The 24,856-nt window shown below is 40.6% G+C and overlaps 1 protein-coding gene across 1 annotated transcript in view; it reads right to left on the bottom strand.

Annotated features, from left to right (window-relative positions):
• Window positions 1-4,259: 4,259 nt before the first annotated feature.
• The window catches only part of GFPT2 (glutamine--fructose-6-phosphate transaminase 2), a 38,774-nt gene continuing 18,177 nt past the window's right edge, over window positions 4,260-24,856 (bottom strand). The window contains exons 5-19 of the mRNA XM_020782709.3: window positions 24,396-24,454; window positions 23,413-23,547; window positions 20,901-20,962; window positions 20,717-20,796; window positions 19,936-20,053; window positions 19,299-19,462; window positions 18,459-18,554; window positions 18,258-18,355; window positions 17,820-17,940; window positions 12,357-12,514; window positions 11,724-11,838; window positions 9,704-9,831; window positions 8,880-9,047; window positions 6,296-6,457; window positions 4,260-5,281 (exon numbers count right to left, since the gene is read on the bottom strand). Of these exons, the coding sequence (XP_020638368.3) occupies window positions 5,237-5,281; window positions 6,296-6,457; window positions 8,880-9,047; window positions 9,704-9,831; window positions 11,724-11,838; window positions 12,357-12,514; window positions 17,820-17,940; window positions 18,258-18,355; window positions 18,459-18,554; window positions 19,299-19,462; window positions 19,936-20,053; window positions 20,717-20,796; window positions 20,901-20,962; window positions 23,413-23,547; window positions 24,396-24,454 (1,709 nt within the window). The 3' untranslated portion in view covers window positions 4,260-5,236. The remainder of the gene's footprint in view (window positions 5,282-6,295; window positions 6,458-8,879; window positions 9,048-9,703; window positions 9,832-11,723; window positions 11,839-12,356; window positions 12,515-17,819; window positions 17,941-18,257; window positions 18,356-18,458; window positions 18,555-19,298; window positions 19,463-19,935; window positions 20,054-20,716; window positions 20,797-20,900; window positions 20,963-23,412; window positions 23,548-24,395; window positions 24,455-24,856) is intronic.

Here is a 24,856-nt window from a genome sequence, read left to right as displayed (position 1 = left end):
AATAAAATGTTTGTGTAACACATGAATCTGTACATTTTATTTTAAGATTAATGTGTAACTTTTCTCTGGTGGTCCTGATATATACATTTTGTATATACATTGGTATAGGATAAATCCTATATATGTAGGATTTACCAAATCTAGGTTAGGACTCCAGGTCAGCCCGGTGTGGTAGTGAGTTGGATCAATAATTGTCCTTAAAGTAGATCTGCAAAAAATCACAGGACTTCAAATTATGACTAAAGTCTCACTGGCCAGAATCCTATTGCAATAACAGCAATCACACAAGCAATAAGAGACAGTTTGCTAAATGTACATCACACACTCCACTGTCCTCTAATCCTGGTCTAGGACATATTACCAGCTGCACAACTGGGTTCATGGCCAGGAACTGCTATGGGCATAGAATTTTGGTCACTGATTTCAGAGCATCCAGTCTAAATACAAGTAAGGTCCTTATAATCCAATCCAAAGCAATTTGAAATTTGCAAGCATACAGTGGCTGCTGTGTCTGTGGGCAAGGTCAATTATACGGTAATCTCAAGAGGATGCATCAAATATGAGGAAAGCAGCTGATTCAAAGTAATACAGAAAAAATACTTCAAATTATGAAATTGACCTACATATAAACTGTAATAGTTGATATCTACATGTCCACTGCATCAGCTTGTCCAGTTTTATTACATCAGTTTCATCCTGTTTTATCATCTGAGGTTGACAAGGCACTAGATCGCTGCAGGGCCACCACAATCTCCAAAGATCTTTGCCCTGCCTGACTTTTAAAAGCTGCCACGCCAATAACAATGGAATGGGCCACTTCTATCATTAACGGATCTCTCCTTCAGGGCTGGGTTCCCCAAACCCTCAAGGAGACTACTTATCAGACCCAACCAGGGAAAAAAAACTAGCTTGGCTGATTATTGTAACAATTATTGTCCAGTCACCAATGTTCTTTTTTAAAGCAAGGAGCTTTAAAAAGGAACATTGGTGACTGGACAATAGTTGTTACAACTACTGTATATAGCGTTTGTCTCATTTTCACCCTCTCCACTACCCTCTAGTGGAGAGGGTGGTGGCCAACCAGCTTGGATGAAACCAATGCCCTCAATCCATTGCAGTTCGGGATTAGGCTGCATCATGGCACAGAGATGGCATTGGTTGCCCTGCATGATGACCTTCTGAGGGAGGCTGACAGAGGTAAAATGTCCCTGCTGGTCCTCGTCGACCTCTCAGCTGCCTTTAATACTCTTAACCACAGCATCCTCCTGGAGAGGCTTTCTGGATTGGAGATTGGTGGCCTGGCTTTGTCCTGGCTCTGGCCCTTCCTGCAGGGCTGCCCCCATAGAGTGGAACTTGAGTAGGTGGCCTCCAGCCCTTGGATTCTCGACTGCAGAGTCCCTCGGGGGTTGATCATCTCCCTGTTGCTGTTTAATATCTATATGAGACCGCTAGGAGAAACCATCTGTCCCATCCCTTGAGTGCTGCCTGGCTGCAGTACTGGAGTGGATGGGAGCCAACAGATTGAGGCTGAACCAGTACAAGACAGAGGTATTTCGGTGGATGCCTTGCCTGTCTACGGATTAAGTGCTTCCCTTTCTTTGGGGGGGGGGCGCTACTCTCTCTGCTAAGGATGAGGTTTGCAGCTTGGGTGTACTTCTGGACCCAGCACTATCAATGGAGCCCCAGATAGCATCTGTGGTCCACTCCATCTATTTCCATCTGAGGCAGATTGCCCAGCTGGTCCCTACCTTGACACTGGGTACCTCACCACATTGGTCCATGCACTGGTAGTCTCAAGATTAGACTACTGCAACACTCTATACATGGGGCTACCTATGAGGCTATCACAGAAACCTCAACAGGTCCAGAACATGGCAGCCAGACTACTGAGTGGAGTGAATAAGTACAGTGGTGCCTCAACCGTTTCGAGTTATGAGCAGCTCTGGCTGCAAAATTTTGCTTCTACTTACGACCGGAGCTTCGAGTTACAACCAGAAAAAAAGGCAGGGAATTCAAATTGCTAACCGTTGGTGGCAAAGAGGCTGCTTCTTTGTAGCTCTTTCACTCCAGTGGTTAGAGAGTGTGCGTTCAGAGGAGGCTTCTGACTGCCTGGTAAGGTGCTGCTTTCTACTTTTTAAAAACTGGATGTTCTGGCTGAGTTTTGCAGTGTCTGTTTGGGCTGGATGGTGGGGTTATGTTTCTGTGCTGTGATGGGTCTTGCAGGGTTTGTTTTTTTGGGTTTTTTCCCCCATTTCCGATGGGTCTTGCAGGGTTTGTTTGCTTTTCTGTTTTTTTCCTTCGGCTGGATTGGATCAATTGCGTTTCCGATGGGTCTTGCAGTGGTGTGTTTTTGTTTTGTTTTTTGGTGATTCTTTTCTTTGGCCAGAACGGATTAATTGCATTTCAATGCATTCCTATGGGAAATGGTTCTTTGACTTACGACCATTTCGAGTTATGACCCATCTTCCGGAACTGATTAAGTTACAGTAGTAAGTTGAGGCACCACTGTATCAACATATCTCTCAATTCTGGTCACCTTATACTGGTTACCTGGCAGAACACCTACTTCCAACAAGATCTACCCATCTTACAAGAACATCCCAAGCAAGCCAACTGCGGATGCTAACCCTGAAAGAAGCCTGGAAGGAGAAGACAAGAAACTGGGTCTTCTCGGCAGTTGCTCCTCAGCTGTGAAATGAACTCTCCCTTCCAATTTGCCTGGCCCTTTCACTGGTGAAATTTAAATAGTGACTATAAACCTGGCTATTTAGTCCGGCGTTTGAAAACATACCTGCAAACTCAGCTGAGTCTAATTAGCTTATCTGCCCAATGTCCACCATTTTAAATGTTTTAAATATTTTAATTGCTTTGAATGTTTTCAAATGTTTTATATAGATATATTTTTATGTTCTGAGTTTATTGCTTATTATATTTTATTATGTATTTCTAAGTTTTGTGATATTTATATGCTGTAAACTGCCCAGAGTTGGCTTGGCCAGATGTGTGTGTATGTATGTATGAAAGAATGAATAAAAGGATATATTATTTAATATATCATTTGATAATCCTATCATCCTTGAGCATGTGATTCATCAGGCAACAGAACTCTGCTCACCTGACACAGCAAAAATTAGCAGAAAGAATATTCTCCAGTCATGAGATAAAATACCAAGTGCTTTCTGCTTTCCTGTTTGTTCTTTGTCACTATTCTTATTCCCTCCTCATCTATTTTTTATCACTTCTACACGATGACTAGAGAATGGGTAGCTATGCAGGGCTTGCTAGGCAGTAACAACCAGCATCATCATTCATTGGCTAGTGCTGGTTCACTTACATATTATCAACGGTTCAGGACTGGTAAGAGTAAAATTTAAATTCATAAAAACCCCCCAAAAATAATTGTATTAAATTAATTAACTATATATACAGTTAACTATAAACACTTCAGTATCATTCATATATATATATATATATATATATATATATATATATATATGAATGATACTGAAGTGTTTTATCCAATCTTCTTCAGTCTGATGAGATGAGAGTTGGCGGGAGACCCCTGACATATCAAGAAGCTACCTGGATAAGTAATGAAATGTTTCAATCTAAGAAGAAAGAAGTCCAGTTGCCATGACTCAACTTACATGTATCTAGTGCAGTGGTTCCCAACCTTGGATCCCCAGATGTTATTGGACTAATGCTCTCAGAAGCCTTTACCACTAACTATTCTGGCCAGGATTTCTGTCAACTGTACTCCAAAAACATCTGGAACCACTGATCTAGTTGTTGTCTTAATCTTAGAACTGCAAATCTGGAAGGGGGCCCATAAATCATGGAGTCCAGTCTCTGTCATGGAGGCAGAGTGGGGAATCAAACTCCCAACCTCTACAACCAGATACCTAAACCACTGAGCTACCCAGTAGTAGTGGTCTTTTAGGCCAGATGGGCGGGGTATGTATAAATAAATAAACAAACAAACAAACAAATAAATAAATAGTCTATGATTAACAGTGGCCCACCATCTGCCTCCTCTCTATTTGATCCCAAGTATGTGGTCCATACTCTTAACTTGGAGCAAAGAGGTTTTATATAGTTGGTAGTCAATGAGAAAGCTATTAATGTTTTCAGTCCTCTTTTACATAAACCTAGTGGTCTTACATCTTGGAATGGTGAATTCCATCAATTAACTGTGCAGAGTTTTTGTCCCAAATATGACAAACATTCTGTTAGTTAACACCAAATCAAGAGACAAAACGTTTGCAATCAATAATTTTCTTTAATTGCATAGCATCTTGGCTGTAGTACAAAAACACTGAGCATACACAATATCCAATTGCCTTATAGGGTTAAATAACGTTCAAGAAGATGAAAATTGGCTGAAGTAAAATGGCATTTTTGATAAAGATAACTAAGAGGGAAAATAACACAGTATGAATGTTTGACAAACTTCATTTCTGACAGTGCCAAAGTACTGAAAGGTTGCTAAATGCAATATGGATGGAAAGATGTGTGGAGAGATAACAAGAACTTTTCTCAATCACATTATAGTAGGGGGAATGTGGGAAATGACTGGAAATACAATTCATTATACTTAAAAATATAAAATTTAAAAGGTATTGTACATAATTAGTAAAATCTTGATGAACCCACATGAAAATCCTAGGCATTACTATGACTATAAACCAAATATGCTGAAAAATAACTTAAAAGCTATACACTTGTGTATATATAAATACTATGTATTAAAAAATAAGGCAGCAGTCCTATGCACATGTACCTGGGAGTAAATCCTTTATCTACATGTATAGAATTGAGCTGCATGTATAGTGTTGATTTATTCACAGTAAGTCAGAAAAAGCTATACACATATATATTGCACTGTCATAGAAAACACCATTCATTAACTATATGTAAACAATGATTTCCTTCCATTCTTTGGCAATTTTGTTATTTCCCTAATACTGTATGCTATAAGCAAGAGCACTTAGGTGCAAGGCATGTAACAAATATTTAAAGGCACATTAAGCAAACCTTTACAAAATTTAACGTTTTTCAAATATTTTCTGGTCAGATGTACATCCATTGTACTGGCTCAAGGTTTCCATCATAAAAAATTCTACTGAAACAGAATTATGCTTCATAATGATGTGCTTTGCAAAGACACTGTATTTTGAATAAGACTTTTTGACAAATATAATTTGAGATTACTGGTGCCAATAATATGGTATAATGTTTATTCCACAGTCACAGACTTGGCCAAATTTCTTGGAAAATCCACCTGAAATAAGAAAAATAAAATCTGAGAAAGTCATAGGGATGTTTTCTGTTTAACAACATTTATATCCATCACTCAATGAAACCGATAGCTGAGTAACATAAATACTGTCTCCCGATTCTAGCAGCAACGTTTCTTTATTAAAGTCTCTCTCTCCCCCCAGCCCATATCCAAAGACTTCCAAAGGCTTCCCTAGGGCAAAGGGCCCCCCGAGAGAGCCTTGGAAACTAAAAGAAAGGGGACTGGAAGCTTTTAATTACTTTAAATTAAATGTTTCCGGGACTGAATCTGGGTTGCAGAAGTGCAAAGTTATGCAACAAGATTTTGCCCAGTGTAAACTATTATAAAGCAGCGAGACAGGATGAAATAAACAGACTTTAAAACAAACCTAACTAACATTGTAAGAACATTAGCCAATCATTTGGTCCTCCCTTCCAGCGCAAATCTGGTATCAGGTAGCCCTTGAGTAGATCACTGCCTAGTGAGGAGACCACAACTGAGATGGTCCTTTCTTCATTTACCACCTACCTAGCCTCTACTCTCAAAAAGATGAGTGCTCAAGTACAGTCATGCAGAAATATGGCTCTTTCCTATTGTTATGACACAAGTGGAATAAGAACTGTGGGGGTTGGCAGAATACAAGTGTACAGAATTGCTCCATAAGGCCCTCTGCATGCATCACCTGTTACTGTCTGTATTTCTGAGTGACATGTTGTCAGATTTTGTATAATGGAAAGAGAAGTGTCAAGCAAAATGGCATATACTCTATATATTTTTTATAACCTGTACACTTGTTTATTCCACTTTAAAAAAAACCCCAGAAAAACCTGTGCTCTAACTTGTAGGTAAATGAAATCAATTTTGCTCTGAATTTCCGACTCGGCAGGGCACAACTAGTTCTTTGCATAAACAGCTTGCAATCATTTTTTTCCAGTCTGAAAAAAAAACCAAGGGAATTCTCGAAGTGTGTCTGTATAAGTGCTTTAATTGGAGTGTCAAAATATAGAAGTAAATTACATCATATCCTCTGAGAACAGCCAGGTGGAATGAAAGCAGCTGGAGAGGGATAACACTCAAAACTCCTTGCAGACAGTCCACAGTCTGTGGCAGCTCAATAGTTTTGTAAGCAAATTTGGAGCTCTCAGTATCTTCTCTAGAACATAAAATAACAGGGCGACCCTGTAAGTACAAACAGTGAAATAGTGGTGATTAAAAGTTACTTTTTAAATTCATATGTATTTGGTGCATAATTCAGACATTTCTCTTCAGACATGTACCGAGAATAGAACTATATTTTAAAGTTATAAAGGCTGTTAGGGTTACTCTTTTTTTCATTCTTTGCAGCTAATGAATGAACGCATAACTTAATTAGAAAAGTGGACATCTTACCAGCTTATAAGTACAATCCTATGCACACTTACTGGAAAGTTTGTCCCATTTAACACAGTGGGACTTAGGTCTGAATAGATGTGCACAGAGATGCACTGTAAATGTTGTTACAAAATCATCTTTATAGGGTAACATTATAGCCAAAGCTCAAAAGAGAAAACATGTATTACTAGAAATATAATACAACCTTTTAGCCATATTCTCCTCCACCCTTTCCCCCCCAAAACAAAAACAAAAATGGTGAACACTGTAAGGAAAGAAGTATGCACAATATCAGCTTTTAAAACAAAAATGAAATGTATAAATCTAAGAATGTGATTTGTATTCTCCTAGAGGGAAAGACAATACTGAGAAAAACTGAAAGCAGCAGAAAAGGAGCCAGACAAAATGAGAGATGGGTTGACTCAGTACAGTGAGTGTTTGCAAGACCTAAGCAGGGCTGTTAATGACAGGACTTTTTGGAAACTAACACATACTGTAGGGTTGCCCAAGTTGTAAATTAGTTGGCATAACACAACAGAAGCAGCCTAATAAACTTGCAGTAGTTTCTGCTGAGCACATATTCCTAAGCTGAACATGGCCAAAAGTTGCTGAAAGGCTGTTTCATTCTCCGCGTTGTCTAGAACTCTTTGTGCCTGCAAAGATAACCACAGGCCAGGGAATACAGGGCAGGTGAAAGGGTGGAAAAGAGCCACCAAAGTGCCCAGAATACCACTTTTCCCCTGGAAATTTATGTACAGTCAACCCTCGAATTACGAATGGCCCTGCTTATGAACAATTCAATTTATGAAAAGCTCCGATAGGGAAATAGGGAACTCAACTTGCGAACTTCCCTCAAGTTACGAACAGTAAAAAAGTGCCCCCCTCCCTCCCCGCCTCTCAGCTGTTCTTAAAGGCTTCCGGAGGCTTGCTCAGCACCTAAAAAGGCAGGGGAATAAAGCTGGAAATTAAAAAATGCTGCTTTTCCTTTGCCCCCGGGAGGCTTCTGAAAGCGGGGGTACGAGGGGGCCATGGCAAGGGAAGCCTCTTAAGAGCCAGCTGATCAGCTGTTAGGCGGGGGCAAGAGTGGAGAAGAGCACAAAATGGCTGCCAGGCTCCCTGCTGGGTGCTGGCTTTTAGCTGTTTGGTGCTCTTTTTCCTGCAGTTTGGGGGCTACTAAGGCACTGTGAGGAGCCGGGCTCAGTCTACAGTACCTGGTAAGTGACTTTCTTTCATTTATTTTTAAGTTTCTGACCCTTTTTCCCCCCCCATAGGAATGCATTAATTAATTTTCAATGCATTCCTATAGTAAATTTGGTTTCGACTTATGAATGTTTCAACTTACGAATGGATTTCCAGAACGGATTAAGTTCATAAGTCGAGGGTTGACTGTACAGCTTATGGGAAACATGAAAGGTTTATAAAATTATGTATAATGTGGAAGGAGTGGAGGAATTCCACACCCCCTTTATAACACTGGAACTAGGGATCACCCAGTAAAACTATTGGCAGGTCCAGGACAGACAATATAGATACTTCCCAAAATTCACCATCAAATCATACAATGATTACTACTAGTTTAGATAACTTCAAAGTGAAGCCAATTTATGCTTTGTAAGCTGATCACTTATTTAGATGTTTTTAAAGGGACTTAGATTTATGGTTATGGCTTTGTGCAACTATGCAGCATTAGTTATTAGCCATGGTACAAAAGAGGAACCTCCAAATACAGCATACATCTGAATACCAGACGTCTGGGACTGACAGAAGGGGAGACCTCTCGTCATCACACTCTGTAAGCCTCACAGAGGCCTTGACTATTTGGCTGGGAGGAGGGATACTGGTCTTTTTTAAATGCAAATTTAAAAATATTAATGCAATAAACAGAGTTAATATGATAAAATTAAATAATGAAATCCTATCCAGGAACCTAGATCAGCCTTTTTCAGCGCTGGGTCCTTGCATGTTCCTGAACAATTCCTACCACCTGAATGGGACGGCTGAGAATTGAGTTGATGGGAGATGCAATGCAAGGCTGGGAAAGGCCCAAGGTAATAACACAAATTATGTATTTTCACCCTTAGTAACTGTGATTCTTAATTCACTAAAAGTTTGTGCATGCAACATTTCTCTAAGTAAATGGTTCTGGGATTGGACTGGATACAACAAACATAATGATTCTGAAGGTTTTACACTATCTTTAGGTGTACAATATGCTTATCAGACAGCTTACCTGGCGAGCGATAACTTGCTGTAGAGCATTCTGGCATTTTGTAAAGCAGGGATCCTTCATAATAACCATGATAACTGGCATTTGTTTATCTATAAGTGCCAAAGGGCCATGCTTCAGCTCCCCAGCCAGGATCCCTTCTGAGTGCATATATGTAATTTCTTTGATTTTCTGCAGGGGGAAATTGAAACACATTCACAATCAAAGGACTCTTAATTAATTGCAGATTGGTAACATTTGGTTAAATCCAATGTTCGTCTTACCAGGAGACCTGTTAAAAAGACTGCAGCTGTTTACTTATAATCATCTAATATCACGTAGATTTCAGTGGGTCTACACTAGATAGCACTAGTACGGGGTTTAGCCCACCAATAGAAGTTAAATTTCAAAAGCTTGCTTTGGTGTACAAAGTCCTGTTGATGTTACTTATCAAGTTATGGGGTTCTTTAGATTTTGGCTAATATGCATGTACAATTCCCATTCCTGAATACTGAACAGGAAAATGAGGGATTCCTCAACATTACGAAGATGAAACCCAATTTTAAAAAAATCTTTCAAACATTACATGTTTAGATTTTCCATGTATTTCAATGGCTTTTGTGGACCTTTCTGTGAATTGCATGAATAGCACTGATTGCACAAAAACATTTGTTGGTGCACCATATTATGAGAAATGAGAAACCTGTTTCTTATACTCCTCATGCACCAGTGTGTGGCTCAAAGAGAATTCACAATTATCCATCTGTTTGATGTTCTTCCAACTAATTTACCCACAATTAGAACTCATATCTGTGTTTCCCAGTAAAGTAAAGGGGAAGGTCTCATACCAATGCTCCTTCCAAGCAAGTGGCATAATTGTAGCCACGGCCCATAACCAGAAGTGATCGCTGTTTATATAGTTCAAGTGCCAGATCATGTATCTTCTCATCCAAGGACAGTACTTCTTTAATCATCTCTGCCAACATATTAAAACTGAGAATTACTTAAATGCAATACTAATATGTTTCTATTTAAAAGACAGTAATATTAGGAATGTAGTCAAGACTGCACGTATTCCAATTTCTAAAAGAAAAAGTCCTCAAATATTGTGATTTACACAGAGAAACACAAGAAATCACAATACTTGAGGACCTTTGTTCTCGCCTCCATTAAAAAAAGATTTTCAGTGACCATTTCAAATTGAATGTATAGACTTTTTTTCTACACCTCTCTATACTTAGTTTTTAGAACTGATTATCATCTCTCTGGGAACAGAAAGAAAGATTATATGACACAGGCTGAACTCTTGTTGTTAACTTACGCCTGCAGAAGGGTGATCATGTCACCAGCAAGAAATGATTTTTGGTAATTAAACACTTTCTGTTTTTGTTCCACAGCTTTTATGACTCCTATGTAATCTCTTTCATCGCACAGAAGCCATGAGGTAGAAGAAGGAAGAAGCCTTTAATAGCTGGAAATTGCCAGCAGTGATTGATGTTACCTGTAGGGGGAGAATTTCAGTTTAAGGATTTCCTTCTTCCACCCCACAGCTCCCACAGGATGAACTGGATTACAGTGGAGTCTCGACTTACGGTCAGCTCCACTTACGTACTTTTTGACCTATGTACTTCTCCAGCCGCAAATTTTCACTTCGACTTGCGGCCGGAGAATCGACCTACAGACCAGAAGGGGGAGGCGGGGAAAGCGCCAAGCTTTCCCCGCCTCCCCCTTCCAGTCCGTAGGCCGTAGGTCGTACCTCCAGATGCCTTGCAGGGCTTCTCTGCCACCATAGGAGGCATATCGGAGGTCCCCCCCCCCCGCTGCCGATAGTACTTCGGAGGTACTATCGGTGGCGGGGGGACCTCCAAGAGGCCTCCCATGGCGGCGGGGAAGGCATCCGGAGGTCCCCCGCCGCGCCACTCCGCACCCGCTGCCGGCTTTCTGAGCCGCTCAACCCCCGCTGCTGGCTTTCGGCTTCCGGAGCTTCACAACTCCCTTCTCCGTCCCTGTCTCCCGTCCCTGGTGCCCTCTGCCTTCTGTCCCCACAAGAACAGAAGGCAGAGGGCACCAGGGACGGGAGACAGAGGGCAGCGGGGGGGGGGGGGAGGTTGAAGCCTGGAAAGCCAGCAGCGGGCGTGAAACAGCTCCGAAAGTCAGAGGTGGGCGCGGAGTGGCTTTCGGCTTCCCAGGCTTCCAAAGCTCCACCCTCTGCCCTCTGCCTTCTGTCCCTGGTGCCCTCTGCCATCTGTCCACACAGGGACAGAAGGCAGAGGGCACCAGGGAGGGGAGACAGAGTGCAGCAGGTGCAGCTTTGGAAGCCCGTGATTTTTTTTCTTTGCCTCGAACGGATTAAATGGTTTTCAATGCATTCCTATGGGATATGGATCCTCAACCTATGGACTTTTCGACCTGTGGCCACTGTTCCAATACGGATTAATTCCGTAAGTCGAGGATCCACTGTACATAGGAAAAGCCACAGAGTTTAGTGGGAGGTTTTAGCTGTTGAAAATCCCTGACCCCCCCCCCCATCGATCATGTAATGGCACACTAGGGTTTCTGACATAGTTTGGGATTAATTTTACAATTAAAATTAATGCCCTTTGGACATTAGTCTGTTAATCACTTAAATGGTTCTCAGAGTTACAATTTTTTCCCCCGAAAGTTCTGAACTTAAGATAAAATCATAAAAAACAAAGTTTTGAACTTAAGATGAAATCACTGTAAAAGTCTGAACACAAGATGTAAATTCATTGGCCACTTCAGGACACATTTTTACATGTCCTATTTGATATTCTTTAATTATAAATGCTCTTCAAGCAGATGCTAATGAATTCCATTTTGATTAAAAAGTAGAAAATGCATGCATACCAGGTAAGGACTTTAGCCCATTGATTATTTCTTGTCTCCTGTTTTGCAATGAAATTCTGTCTTCTGACATCATCAAGCCAAACATTACAAGAGAGATGAACTGGCTGGTGTAAGCCTGATTATTAAAAAGAAAAAGGAAATGAACATTACTTTGGTGACATAATAGCTGAAATCCAGTAAGTAGTAAGTTGCAATTAGAGTGGCTCATGGAATCAATTGAAGTTATGATTCACCAAATCTCCACTGATTCAATGGGCCTATTCTAGTTGTGACTTACCACTGGATTTCATCCACTGTTTGATCCCATGTACTACCAATTATTTATTTTAGGCAAAATTGAGAAGGGCATGGCTCATGGGTGGAACACGTGCTCTGCAAGAAGGTTTCAAGTTAAATGCTTGACATCTCCAAGCAGGCATGAAAAAAATCTCTGCCTGAAATCTTGGAAAGCTGTTATCAGTCACATTAAGCTGGATGACTTAATGGACTGATCCAGTCTGAGGCAAGTGCTAAGCACAAAATATGATGCTTAACACCAAGGAGGGATGTTATGATGATCTCCCATGCAGGCATGCCAGGGTCTATGGTTTAGGCACAAAGGAGAAAACACCTATGCCAGTAAATGCTGGTTACCTTCGTGCTTGCCACTCCAATCTCAGGTCCTGCATTGATATGTACTCCACAGTCTGTGTCCCTGGAGATTGAGCTTCCAACAGTGTTTGTAATGCCAACTGTCAAAGCGCGACGATTCTTACAGTACTGCAAGGCCATCAGTGTATCTGCAGTTTCCCCTTTAATACAAGAAGGCATCCTTAATTCAGCCTTGAAAGAAAATCTATAACTGTACACCCCATCATATTCAAAACAGCTGACTGTAAGAAGTCATTACATTAACCAGCCATACAAAGACTATACCACTGCTTCCATATTGCTTCTCTTTACTGAGTGATGTTGCTAAAATTTGTAGTTTCTCAGTGCAGAATATGAGGTTTTAACATTACTTCAAATATATGGCAAACATTAACCTAAATTTTCTTCAGCTTGTATATTAAGGACTCTTTCCACTCAACCAATAGCTGCTGTCCTGATGGAAGTGGGAGGAAGACCCTCCCTCTCTATTATAAGGAACCAAGTACTGTGATACCTTTATATAAAGAATGTTGTGGCACTTAACAGACTAACTTGTTTCTTAAAGTATGCTTTTGTGGACTAGAGTCTGCTTCATCAGGTGCATGGTTATAGTAAGATTTTAAGAAAAATAGATACACACTCAGATGCCAAGGAAAACAAAATGTAAATAGTAGCAATGAAATATGGAAGTACACAATTAAAATTGTGAAAATTCAAAGTTCAAACTGAAAATTCAGATTGAATGTATGCAAAAATCAGTAAAGTGACCATTAACAACAGCAGTAATTCCTAAGTCTAGCAATCTTAATACCAGTGCTAAGCAAATTGACACCTGCAGTGGAAGAGAAAACCACAGCCCTAATCCATGCTCAAATGATTATGTCTAGCTATTTCATGCCAAGCCAGTCCTTTGAAATACTTTTGTAGCAGAATGGCAATTACTTTCTATGCAATTTTAAGCTTAAATGTCAAAAACATAAATGTCAACTCCTTGCGTACCTGGAACTAAAGAAGCAAAATCTTGAAACACTGAATATGGAGTTATTCTATCATTTATGTTATCATCTTTACTTCCATAATGATGGACTCTATGGCCTAAAGTCATGTAGTCTACATCTTCTGGTGAAATGGGACTTCAGTTCCCTCATCTCCCCACTGCATCCTTCTACACTGACTGAAAACCTGAGGATACACAGATGCGGTATCGGGGGTGGAGTGGGGGCTGATAACTGTTTACATTCTGAATCAGCTGGCAGAAGCAGTCCTGTCAGCAAATTAACAGCATTTGTTCCAACTCTGCATGTTAAACTAATCAATATTCACTAAGAGTGAGATGCTATCATGAACTTCTCTTATGTGATAGGAAACAAGCCACTACAGTGATGCCTCGCGCTTGCGATTTTTTTTTTGGTGACTCGCAAGACAAATTTTTCTATGGCCGTGCTTCACAAGATGAATAGGAACCTCTTTAATTAAATTTTAATGCATTCCTATGGGAAACCACGCTTCGCAAGACAAAATTTTCGCAATACAAAAAGACGCATGGAATGAATTATTTTCGTCTTGCAAGGCATCACTGTATCTAAATCAGGGGTGGGCAAAGCGCAACCCTATAGAAGTTGTTAGAGCGCACGCCCCATTTGCAAATGCATTAGCATAGCCAGTGGGGAGGATGGAGGGGAGAGAGACAGTCCAGTAAAATCTGAAGGCAGCACTTTGCCCACAACCGATCTGAATGTTTAACCCATCCTCACAGTAAAACCTTTCAGGCTATGTCACAGTCTTTGTTCCTAGACGTCTGTTCAAAACATCTACACCCGCTCTGTGCGTTCGCTTTGAACTAAGCCAGAGCTTTTTGTGACAAAAAATATCTGTCCTAACAACTTAGCCTAATTATGTTAACAAGTTTTGTAAAATGTAAGCTTCAGTAAACAGAATGAAGCAAGTGGGAATGTTTATAGTGTTTGCTTAAATGGTAGCTGCCATTTCCTGGAATATCTTCACAGCCCTGAACCTCACTGTCCATTGTTTCTAACACCAAACGGACCGAGGACATGGCAAAAATAGCAAAGGGGCAAACAGAAAGAGGACAGCTCTGGCTGGTTCCAAATAGGGGGATTCGCTGACCTGAATGGAGCCCAATGCATTTTGACCACACTTGGATTTCAAAGGCAGCAATCCTTTTCATTATCCAACACTACAAAAGGGCCCCTTTAGACTTTTATTCTCTATTTGGCACCAGCCAGAAGTTGCCTTTGACTGTCATTGTTAAAAATAGTCCAGATAGTTTTGGTGTAATGTCACTCCAGTGACAAATTATTCACTTCATAAGGAGAATGTCTGTGTGACCTCTCAGCGCTACTCTCCAATGGCTTCACAGAACACATTATGTTTACAACCTTTTTCTGTAGCACACAGCATTAACAGTAAAGGTAAAGGTTCCCCTTGACAAATTGTCCAGTTGTGTCTGACTCTAGGGGGCGATGCTCATCCCCGTCTCCAAGCCATAGAGCCAGCATTTGTCCGTAGACAGTTTCCATGGTCACGTGGCCAGCGTGACTAGACACGGAACGCCATTACCTTCCCACCGTTGTGGCACCTATTTATCTACTCGCATTTTTCCATGCTTTCGAACTGCCAGTTTGGCAGGAGCTAGGACAAGCGACAGGAGCTCAATGCGATACATGGATTCGAACTGCTGGTCTTTTGACCTTGCAGCCCAGAGGCTTTTGCGGTTTAACCTGCGGCACCACCACATCCCTATAGCATTAGTAGAGTATAATGCAATTCTAAATACTGTTAGGAACCCTAATTTCGATTTCAGAGCTAAATGGAACCCATAGAATGCTATTTTACATTTCTACAGCGATATATCAGAAATTAATCAGTGTTTTGCCAAACAGCCCTTTGTTTTATTTAGAAGTTGTGGTTAGTTCCTGGGTAATTCAAACAATAATCTGTTTAAACTATATTATGACGATTTCAGTCTCCACTTGTTTATTGTTATTTTTGGATGGTGCATGTATATTTTTTTGCTCAATGGAATGAGTTGAGTGACAGTGAGTGCTGGATGTGTGCAGGTAAGACTCATACGGTGACTGGAAGTGTTGAAGCTTTTTCCATTGGCTGTTTTCCCCAGTCCAAGGGGGAGGGTGTAGAATGTATACTAGAATGGCTGAATGTCTAGGGGAAATGTCCTAAGAAATACATGAGTTCTGTAGGAGAGACAGGGAAAACGTGATGAGTGGTTAGTGAGAGAGTATGAACAGAGTTCCTACTCCAGTCCTCTGAAGATGCTGGCCAGAGAGACTGGCGAAATGTCAGGAAGAACAACCTTCAGAACATGGCCAAAGAGCCCTAAAAACCCACAACAACCCGTTAGTGAGAGAGTTAGCATTAGGTAAGATTTTCTTAAGGACTACAAAAGTAGGGTTAGTCTTAGGTTAGCTAAAAAGCTGTGACAAAAATCTTTATACTGTTCTCCTTGTAATTCCATCTTTTCCAACTGTAACTATTTATGAAAATAAAAACACGTCTAGTGCTTTGAACATCTACAGTATTTATATATTCAAGTGGCAGTTACTACATAAACATCCATATTAGCTGCTCGATGCAGCTCAGACAAGAAAGAAAAGAAGGGAAGGAAAACAAATTCTTTTGAAAGACCTCCAGTTTAACAACTGGTGGCAGTAAGAGCCTGAGTTCTGACAGAAAGCTTAAATTGAGTTATTTCTCAAAATGAAGTGGAGACAACAGTATGAAGGAGCACAATGGGTGTCTGATCAAGTAAGCAGCAGAATCACATAGAGAAGCTGTGTGCTAGTGAAAAGTACCAACGCAGAAAAAGAAGGCTTGGTGATGTCACAGATAGAAATATATTAAAGGTCATTTTATATGCAAAGGCAGGACTGGAGGAATCCCAAGACGGAATTAAGATTGCCAGAAGAAATAACAACAACCCCAGATATGTAGATGATACCACTCTGATGGGAGAAAGTGAGGAGGAAATTAAAGAACCTATCAATGAGGGTGAAAGAGAGCACAAAAATTGGTTTGAAGCTCAACATCAAAAAAACTAAGATCATGGCCAGTGGTCCCATCACCTCTTGGCAAATAGAAGGGGAAGATATGGAGGCGGTGACAGATTTTAATTTCTTGGGCTCCATGATCACTGCAGATGGTGACAGCAGCCACAAAATTAAAAGATTCCTGCTTCTGGGGAGGAAAGTGATGACAAACCTTGACAGCATCTTAAAAAGCAGAGACATCACCTTGCCGACAAAGGTCCGCATAGTCAAAGCTATGGTTTTTCCAGTAGCGATGTATGGAAGTGAGAGCTGGACCATAAAGAAAGCTGACCGCCAAAGAATTGATGCTTTTGAATTGTGGTGCTGGAGAAGACTCTTGAGAGTCCCCTGGACTGCAAATAGAACAAACCCATCCATTCTAAAGGAAATCAACCTTGAGTGCTCACTGGAAGGACAGATCCTGAAGCTGAGGCTCCAATACTTTGGCCATCTCATGAGAAGAGAAGACTGCCTGGAAAAGACCCAGATGTTGGGAAAGTGTGAAGGCAAGAGGAGAAGGGGACGACAGAGGACGAGATGGTTGGACAGTATCATTGAAGCGACCAACATGAATTTGGCCCAGCTCCGGGAAGCAATGGAAGATAGGGGGGCCTGGCATGCTCTGGTTCATGGGGTCACGAAGAGTCAGACACAACTTAATGACTAAACAACAACAAAAATGCAAACGTATTTTAAGGTACTTGTTAATAATACAGTGGTGCCTCGCAAGACGAGCACTTCGTTTTACGACAAAATCGCATAACGACAAAGGTTTTGCGATCGCAAAAGCAATCACAAAACGATGTTTCCTATGGGGTTTTTTTGCTTTGCGACGATCGGTTCTCTGCTTCACTAACCGATCATTGCAAAAAGACGATTTTCACACAGCTGATCGGCGGTTTCAAAATGGCCGCCGGGTTAAAAAATGGCCGCCCGTTGTTTTCTGGGACGGATTCCTCGCTGCACAGGCAACGAAAATGGCTGCGCTATGGAGCATCTTCGCTGGACGGTGAGTTTCAAGCCCATAGGAATGCATTAATCAGGTTTTAATGTGTTTCTATGGGCTTTCTAAAATCGCTTTACGATGTTTTCGTTCTACAGCGATTTCACTGGAATGAATTAACATCATAATGCAAGGCACCACTGTAAGGGTCTGCAGTACCAATTCTTGATTTTGTTTTTTTGCTGATTTGCTTACTTTTAATATTTGCAAATTGTTTTCCAATGATAATGGTTAAAAGAGTACTTCAGAATAATAACTACAGAAACTATCAGTTAAAATCATCAATTTGAAACTATAGATCAGCAATCACAAAAACAAAGAATGTTGTCTGCAGGATCAAAAATGTCCAACAGAAGCTTTGTTGAAGACCAACAGATCAGGCAAATTACAACTCACCTGACTGGCTAATAAAAAAGCACACATCATCTCGAAATACTGGAGTATTCCGGTCCAGAAAGTCACTGGCAAGCTCCACCATCACAGGCAGCTCAGTCAATTCTTCTAACACTTGACGAGTCTAGAACCATATACAGACAGCATAGTTGGTCTCAGTCTTGAGATAAGGTAAGATCAATGGATTAGTAAAGCAAAATTAAATGTTTAATTGGTTCTGTGAAAATGATGTTACATTAATAGACATTTTAAAAGGGATTAATGGATGCACATACCGTACAACTTTAGAGATGTCGATCTACAGAGATCATCTCTAAAGCATGTGCATGAGGCTTTTCTTCAGCAGTTAAAACAGAATGGTAGCAAGACTTTAAAAACTTCAAGAGTACCCTAAAGAATCTTTCTAAAAAACTCTCATGTTTGGTTGTATAATGAACTTACAGCCACTGCAGCATGATAACTGGTTCCGCAACCAATTAATATCAATCGTCTGCATCTCCTAATTTCTTTCAAGTGATCTTTCAAGCCACCTAAAAGAACTGTAGTTTCCGCAAAAGAGAAAAAAAATGAGGTATTCTTAGGTCAATTATGGTTTCTATTAGTCATGATGTTAAAAGAAATTTAAATTTCCTCTAGGTTTACCTGTGTCGGTCTCAAAGTTCACTCTTCCTCTCATGGTATTGAAAACAGATTCTGGTTGTTCAAATATCTCCTTCTGCATGAAAGCACTGAAATTCCCTGTTTTTATAGAACATGATCAGTTAGTTTCATAGTAGGTTTATTATTTCATAATGATTGCTGTTTTAACCATGGATGATATTTGCAGAATAGATAGGGACAGAATGCCAATTGTGAAGGTTAAATTGTTACTAGTAAAAGGTAGGACAAAGGTATGGCAGGGGGCTCGGCAAGTGTGGTCCACCAGGAGCACACAGTTCCCAGCACACACAAACACACACAACTGTGGATCCTCAACCTGAGTCCCCTGGTCTCCAAGAAAAAAGAATCCGTTTATTTATTTGATTTATATACCGCCCATCTAGAACGGGTCTACTCTGGGCGGTTTACATATAATATAAAAATAAACTAAGATAAAATCAAGATTACTCCAAAATGGGAAAGGAAAAAAGAAAGGGGGGGGGCAAGAAGAGGAGGAAGAAGGAGAGAAACGAAAAAGAAGAAAGGGGGAGATAGTCTAGGCAATGACTGTAAGGAAGGCCTGCCTGTATAGCCATGTCTTCAAGCTAGTCTTCAAGTATACAAAATGGCACACAGTACTTGCCAGTAGCCTCTGAGGTGTGTGATTTGCCAACTCTCCCCACTGATGGGTCGATTTATTTTGCCAAAAAAGGTCCTTTTGAGAAACTGGAAGTGACTAGTCAGTTTCCTTTGTCACTGCCCAGTTCCCGTATTGTTTGTTGTGACTATGGTTTTAAACAGAAAATTTCTGTGTTATCACCTAGTTTGTTCAGCTTGTCTCACCTTTCATGATTTGTTGCAGCTCCATTTGCAAGGTCTGGATGGCTCGAGAGGGGTCGTCGCTGGCTGAGCGTTCTAACCTATGAATTGAAAGCTTCCCCTCAGCCACGGCTGCAATGTCATCGTCTTCTAGAAAAATGACTCTGTTGGTGTGTTCAATTATGGCACTACAGAGAAATGCAAGCAAATAAACCAAAAAGCAAATACAGATGAGTTTTCAACACGACACGGTTTTGTTCCACCTGACTTGGAAGTTCCACAAATAACCAGGACCTAGGATTATGTACTACCCAGTATTGCACTACGGCTTGAGGATGGCAGGTTGCAGGCTCTTGGTGCATACTAAAGGTCTTGGACACCACATATGCATCCAGTCACTGCAAGCAACATAAATCCAGTTCCCTTTCTTTCCTCTCTCTCTCTCTCCACCCCACATCCTGCATGACTACATAAGACATGTATATTAGACACATCCTTATGCATCACGATTGAGCATCTAACATCAAAGGTGATATCTGTTTGGACCACTCAGAGAGTCTGACTGTTAGCAGCACATCTGTCCAAAATGAACTACATTTCCCCATTGAATTACTAAGCTCATCTTAAGAATCAAAACACCAACACACATCTTTTTAATTACCTTGCATCTGAAGCAAAGAAAAATTCAACTGCTTTATCTCCAACAGCATGAAGGCAGGTGGAACTGTCCAGTCTCTTCATTCGCGTTTTGCACATATTCTTTACATTTTCAATGTTACCTAACAAAATAATACATACAGTTGTGAGACTTAATAACTATCTAGATCAAGCTGAAAGACAAGATGGCATAAACATGAATGAACAAAGGAACTATGGCTGTTAGCCCAATCAGAAAAAAGATGGCCAAAGTTAAATGCTTCTATATTAATTTTAGTGGGAGAAAGCTAAGCCCAGGCCTAATTTAAGCTTAAACGCACCCGTTATTCATCAGAATTTCAGGTTAAATCCCACCTGCAATGCATAATTATATTTTGACTCCTTGTGCTATGGATCAACTTCACACAATCATCAGATTATTTTAAAAAAAGAAAGCACAATTGTATATTGAGCCAGTTGTCATTCCTACAAATTAGGAAGCATTTTGAGCAGCTAGAGATAAAAATAGCTAACTATCTATGCATCTGAAGGCACAGGGGTGCTGAACGTTTGGCATGCCAGATGTTTTACACTACAATTCCCAGAATCTCCAGTCTGTAATGATAAACGATTGGGGGAATTGTAGTCCAAAACATCTAGAGTGGCAAAGGATTGCCATCCCTGCTGAGGCTTCCAGTTGCATATTTTTGAGTTTAAAAAACCTGCACATTAACTATTTGATTTTACTATCTGTTCCCTAAAAAAACATAACATGTTGATGATGTCTATAATGCTTCACAACTTACATGTTCTGTACAAAATAGGAATTTCTTCAGTGGATAACTTTGATTCACTACGAACTCCAATGAGCAGAGGACTCCCCCTCCTGCCAGATGAAGGAACAACAAACAAATTAGTTACGTAGCATTTATGAAGAATATATTCTCTTGTGTGGTGCTATATTGTGGTGTGCAAAATCTTTTTACTAACCTGGTAGCAACAGCTTCCCCTGGATAATGAACACTTTTGAAAACCAATGCAAAAGCCCCTTCCTGGGAGGAGAAAAAAATGCATTAATTGGTACATGAGGGCAGTAATTAAAGAATGAGTACATTTATGCCTTAGCAATAGTTTTCTCCATTGCCGTTTTGTATCAAGAAAGAACCAGCCTCAAAGGGACACGACACAACAACCCAAAAAAGCATTCCACTTGCTAGATCAGTAATACCATTCACATATACATAGGACCAATCGTCACTGACCTCTGTCACTCTGACTATATAGATATTATCCTGAGCTGAAGTGTGATTTTACAGTACTGTACATCCAGCTGCAAGGCCTATGAACATAGAAACTAGGCTGGATCACACTCAAATCGTATCAAGTCCTGCTTTCTGTTCTCACAGAGGCTAACAAGATGCCTATGAGAAGCTCACAGTAGGAAATGAATGCAAAAGCACCTTCCTGCTACAGGAAGATGTTTTTGTATATGATGACAATATACAGATATCATTGAATAGCCATCATAATGAGTAGCCATTTATCATCTTAACCTTCATGGATTTCCATACTCCTCTTTTGAAGTCATGCAAATTGGTGATCACTCATCATGAACTCCTCACAGTGGATTGTATGGAGCAGTCGCCCATATGATCAAGGATGTTTAGGCACCTGTGTAGTCTATTTTAATTCAGTGTAAGTACAGTAGGACTGCAGTATCTTGGGAAATGGTTCTAAGCCCCCCCCCCCACAGATGACAAAAATTGTGGATATGCAAATCCTATACAGTATAGGCAGGGGTGTCCAACCTTTCACCTTCCCTGGGCCACATTAGAAGATGAAAATTTGGTTTGGGCCACACATAAATTTGGTTTGGGCCACATGGGGGGGGCAGCCCTAGCCATCCTCCGCAGCCCCGCTCCAAGCACCCTTACAGGCAGCTGCGATCTCAGACAGCAGAGGCTGCCAGTTTCAACTCCGGTGGCTTTATGGGGCCGGGAGGGGTCCACCTATTGACGGGACGGCACAATGCAGTCACACAGCCCACCTCTCCCCTCCCCTCCCGCTCCTTCCTTCCTTCCCTCTCTCCCCCTACCGTTGTGACGTGCCCCAGCTGCATTCCGGCCACAAGCGCCAGCAGTGTAACTTGAAACTTTGGAATTTCTTTTAAAATAAAAAATTGCACTGGGGCGCATTATGAACCAACCTGGGCCGCATGCGGCCCTTGGGCTGCAGGTTGGACAAGCCTGGTACAGTGGGGTCTCGACTTACAAACGTAATCCGTATTGGAAGGTGGTTTGTAGGTCGAAAAGTTTGTAGGTCGAATCTGCATTTCCCATAGGAATGCATTGAAAACCATTTAATCCGTATCGGCTCTTTTCCGTCCATAGAAACTAATGGGAAGCTGCTATTCCACCTTCTACTACTAGAAGGGGATATTTTTCTTTTTTTCCTTAGGTCAATAAAAGTTCAGGAAAGGAGGGGGGAGGCAGGGAACAGTTTGCAAAGCACTTCTGAAATCTTTTTTTTCAACGAAGCCAATTTTAAAGCATGTTTTAAAGCATGTTGTGCTGATTTTTTCAGCACAAAGACACACAGGCAGGAGTCTGGAACTCACACCTCAGCCTTTTTAGGTGCTGAGCAAGCCTCTGGAAGCCTCTTCAGAGCCAGCCGATCAGCTGTTAGGCGGAGAAAGGAGGGGGCAGGAGCTGAGAAGAGCACAAAATGGCTGCCAGGCTCCCTGCTGGGGGTCGGCTTTTAGCTGTTTGGTGTTCTTTTTCCTGCAGTTCGGGGGCTACCAAGGCCTGGTAATAGACTTTCTTTTATTTATTTTTAAGTTTCTGACCCTTTTTTCCCCTCCAGAAGCCTCTAAGGGGAGGGAGGGGGCACTTTTTCCCCTGTTCGTAACTCAAGGGTTCGTATGTCGAGTCCTTATATCCCCTATAGGGCGGGTTCGTAAGTTGAATTGTTCGCAAGTAGGGTCGTTCGTAAGTCGAGACCCCACTGTATAGAGCATAGTCTGTCAGCCTCCCTCTAGAGGCTAGTTCCGGTAATATACATTGGAAATGTGTATTTCGGGGGGGGGGGGAATGTTAAATGTAATATTTTCAAACAGTTGATGAATGAAACCGCGGGTACTGATTCTGCAGATATGGCAATCTTATTGTACTTCTCCTTTGTGAACTCTGGTGGAGGAAGAGGAACAATTGCAAACAGAAAGCCTGCATTCTGTTCTGAAGGCAAAAACAATAAATGCTTCTAGAAATGTTGCTGTTTAATGTATGGGTTTATATTTCATCTTTAACCTGCAGACACATGGCAAGTAACAATATTTTGCTTTCCTTTTTTTAAAAAAAAAGACAAAATATAACTAAACATTGAAAAGTCATTACTTTATAAGGAAGCCAAACAAAACTAAAGAGATTAATTTCAACTTCTAACATAAAAATTGTCTCAAACATCTTCAGTTCTAGGAAATAAAAAGATCAAATATCTCACCCACCAGCTGCTGAATAACTCTCTCAACCAAGGCAGAAAAACTCATGTCTTCAGTATCTCTGTTATCATACACATACTTGATTAACTTTGGAATAGTTTCAGTGTCTGTTTCTGATTCAAATACATATCCTTTGGTCTCCTGGAATATTTTAAACAAAATGTTAGATTAAAGTTTTTTCCCCTCAGACTTTTAATTTGTGTATAACATGATTAAATGGAATCTACTACAGATGTGAGGAACTTTTAATGGCCTAAGGGCCAAATTACACATAGTGAGTGGGGCTAACAGCACGGGGTAGGGGTGGGGCCAAGGATATAGTAAGTAGGGTCAAAGCAAAGTAGGGACAGATACCATTCTTACAAATTCATAGATTTTCCTGTGAAGGAAAGCACAGATCTATTATGTTCATATCTACAGCAGTAAGTACTAGGGTTACCATTCAACTCCATGAAAACATCTCTCATACCTCAAAACTATGGATCAATTCTACACATATTTATAAAGTTTATATACCATTAAATGTCTTTTGAATGGATGGAGAACCCACATAGGGTTGGACGGGGAATCCACACCTTGGCCACAGGCTGCTCATCCCTTATCAACTGTCCTACCACCTATCATAATCAAGCTATGTATAAATACCTTATTTAACTCTACGATTTCAACGGCATGAAATTAAAAGTGCCTTGCAACAATTCAGTCATGTGGCTAATTCCTAATTCCTGCCAGGAACTGCACTATATTACCCCCTAATCAGCTATTCAAAATGCTTCCACTCAATACATATTCCTATCTAGGAGCAAGAGACAGGCATTGACTATATGTAGACCTGTTGGGTCTGAAGCTAATTTCTATTATATGCTGTTGAGGGAAATGGAAGTCACAGAAAGACTCTCACAAAGAGCTCTAGGTGTGAATACCAAGCATTACACAGAGCTGCAATGGCAAGGTAATAGTTTTAAATCATTCTGTTATTAGCAACTTACCAGAAACTTTCTGAGGTCTTTGTAGTTTGTTATGATTCCATTATGAATAACAACAAATTCTGAAAGGAACCAATAAGAAAACAAAAACAAAAAGGGGCATAAGAGCAAGTCTTAAATTTTTAATTTGGGGGGTAGTTGAAAGCTATACATTTTTAAAATACCAATTTTAGTATGAAGTGTTTTTCCCCCTTTGTTTTATTGTTTTAGGAACTATGTCACATGTTTCTTTCTTTATTTGTATCAAAGTAGTGCAAAATTTAAAATAATGGACATATATGAATTATAGGTAAAATTAAAAAGATTAAAATATTATGATAATTAGACTATTTTTGACCACCAGCAGGCTATTTCAATAGTGTAATCTCAAGCATTTGAGAACTTCTTTTGTACATGTGGTGGGACATAAACTGCATGCACACAAGTGCTTGTACTGACTGAATTTCTCGACAGTCACAGAAAAT

This window comes from Pogona vitticeps, chromosome 2 (genome assembly GCF_051106095.1).
Source record: "Pogona vitticeps strain Pit_001003342236 chromosome 2, PviZW2.1, whole genome shotgun sequence".
Taxonomy (NCBI): domain Eukaryota; kingdom Metazoa; phylum Chordata; class Lepidosauria; order Squamata; family Agamidae; genus Pogona; species Pogona vitticeps.
Note: the sequence above shows the minus strand (reverse complement) of the source record. Positions and strands in the feature narration are given on the sequence as shown.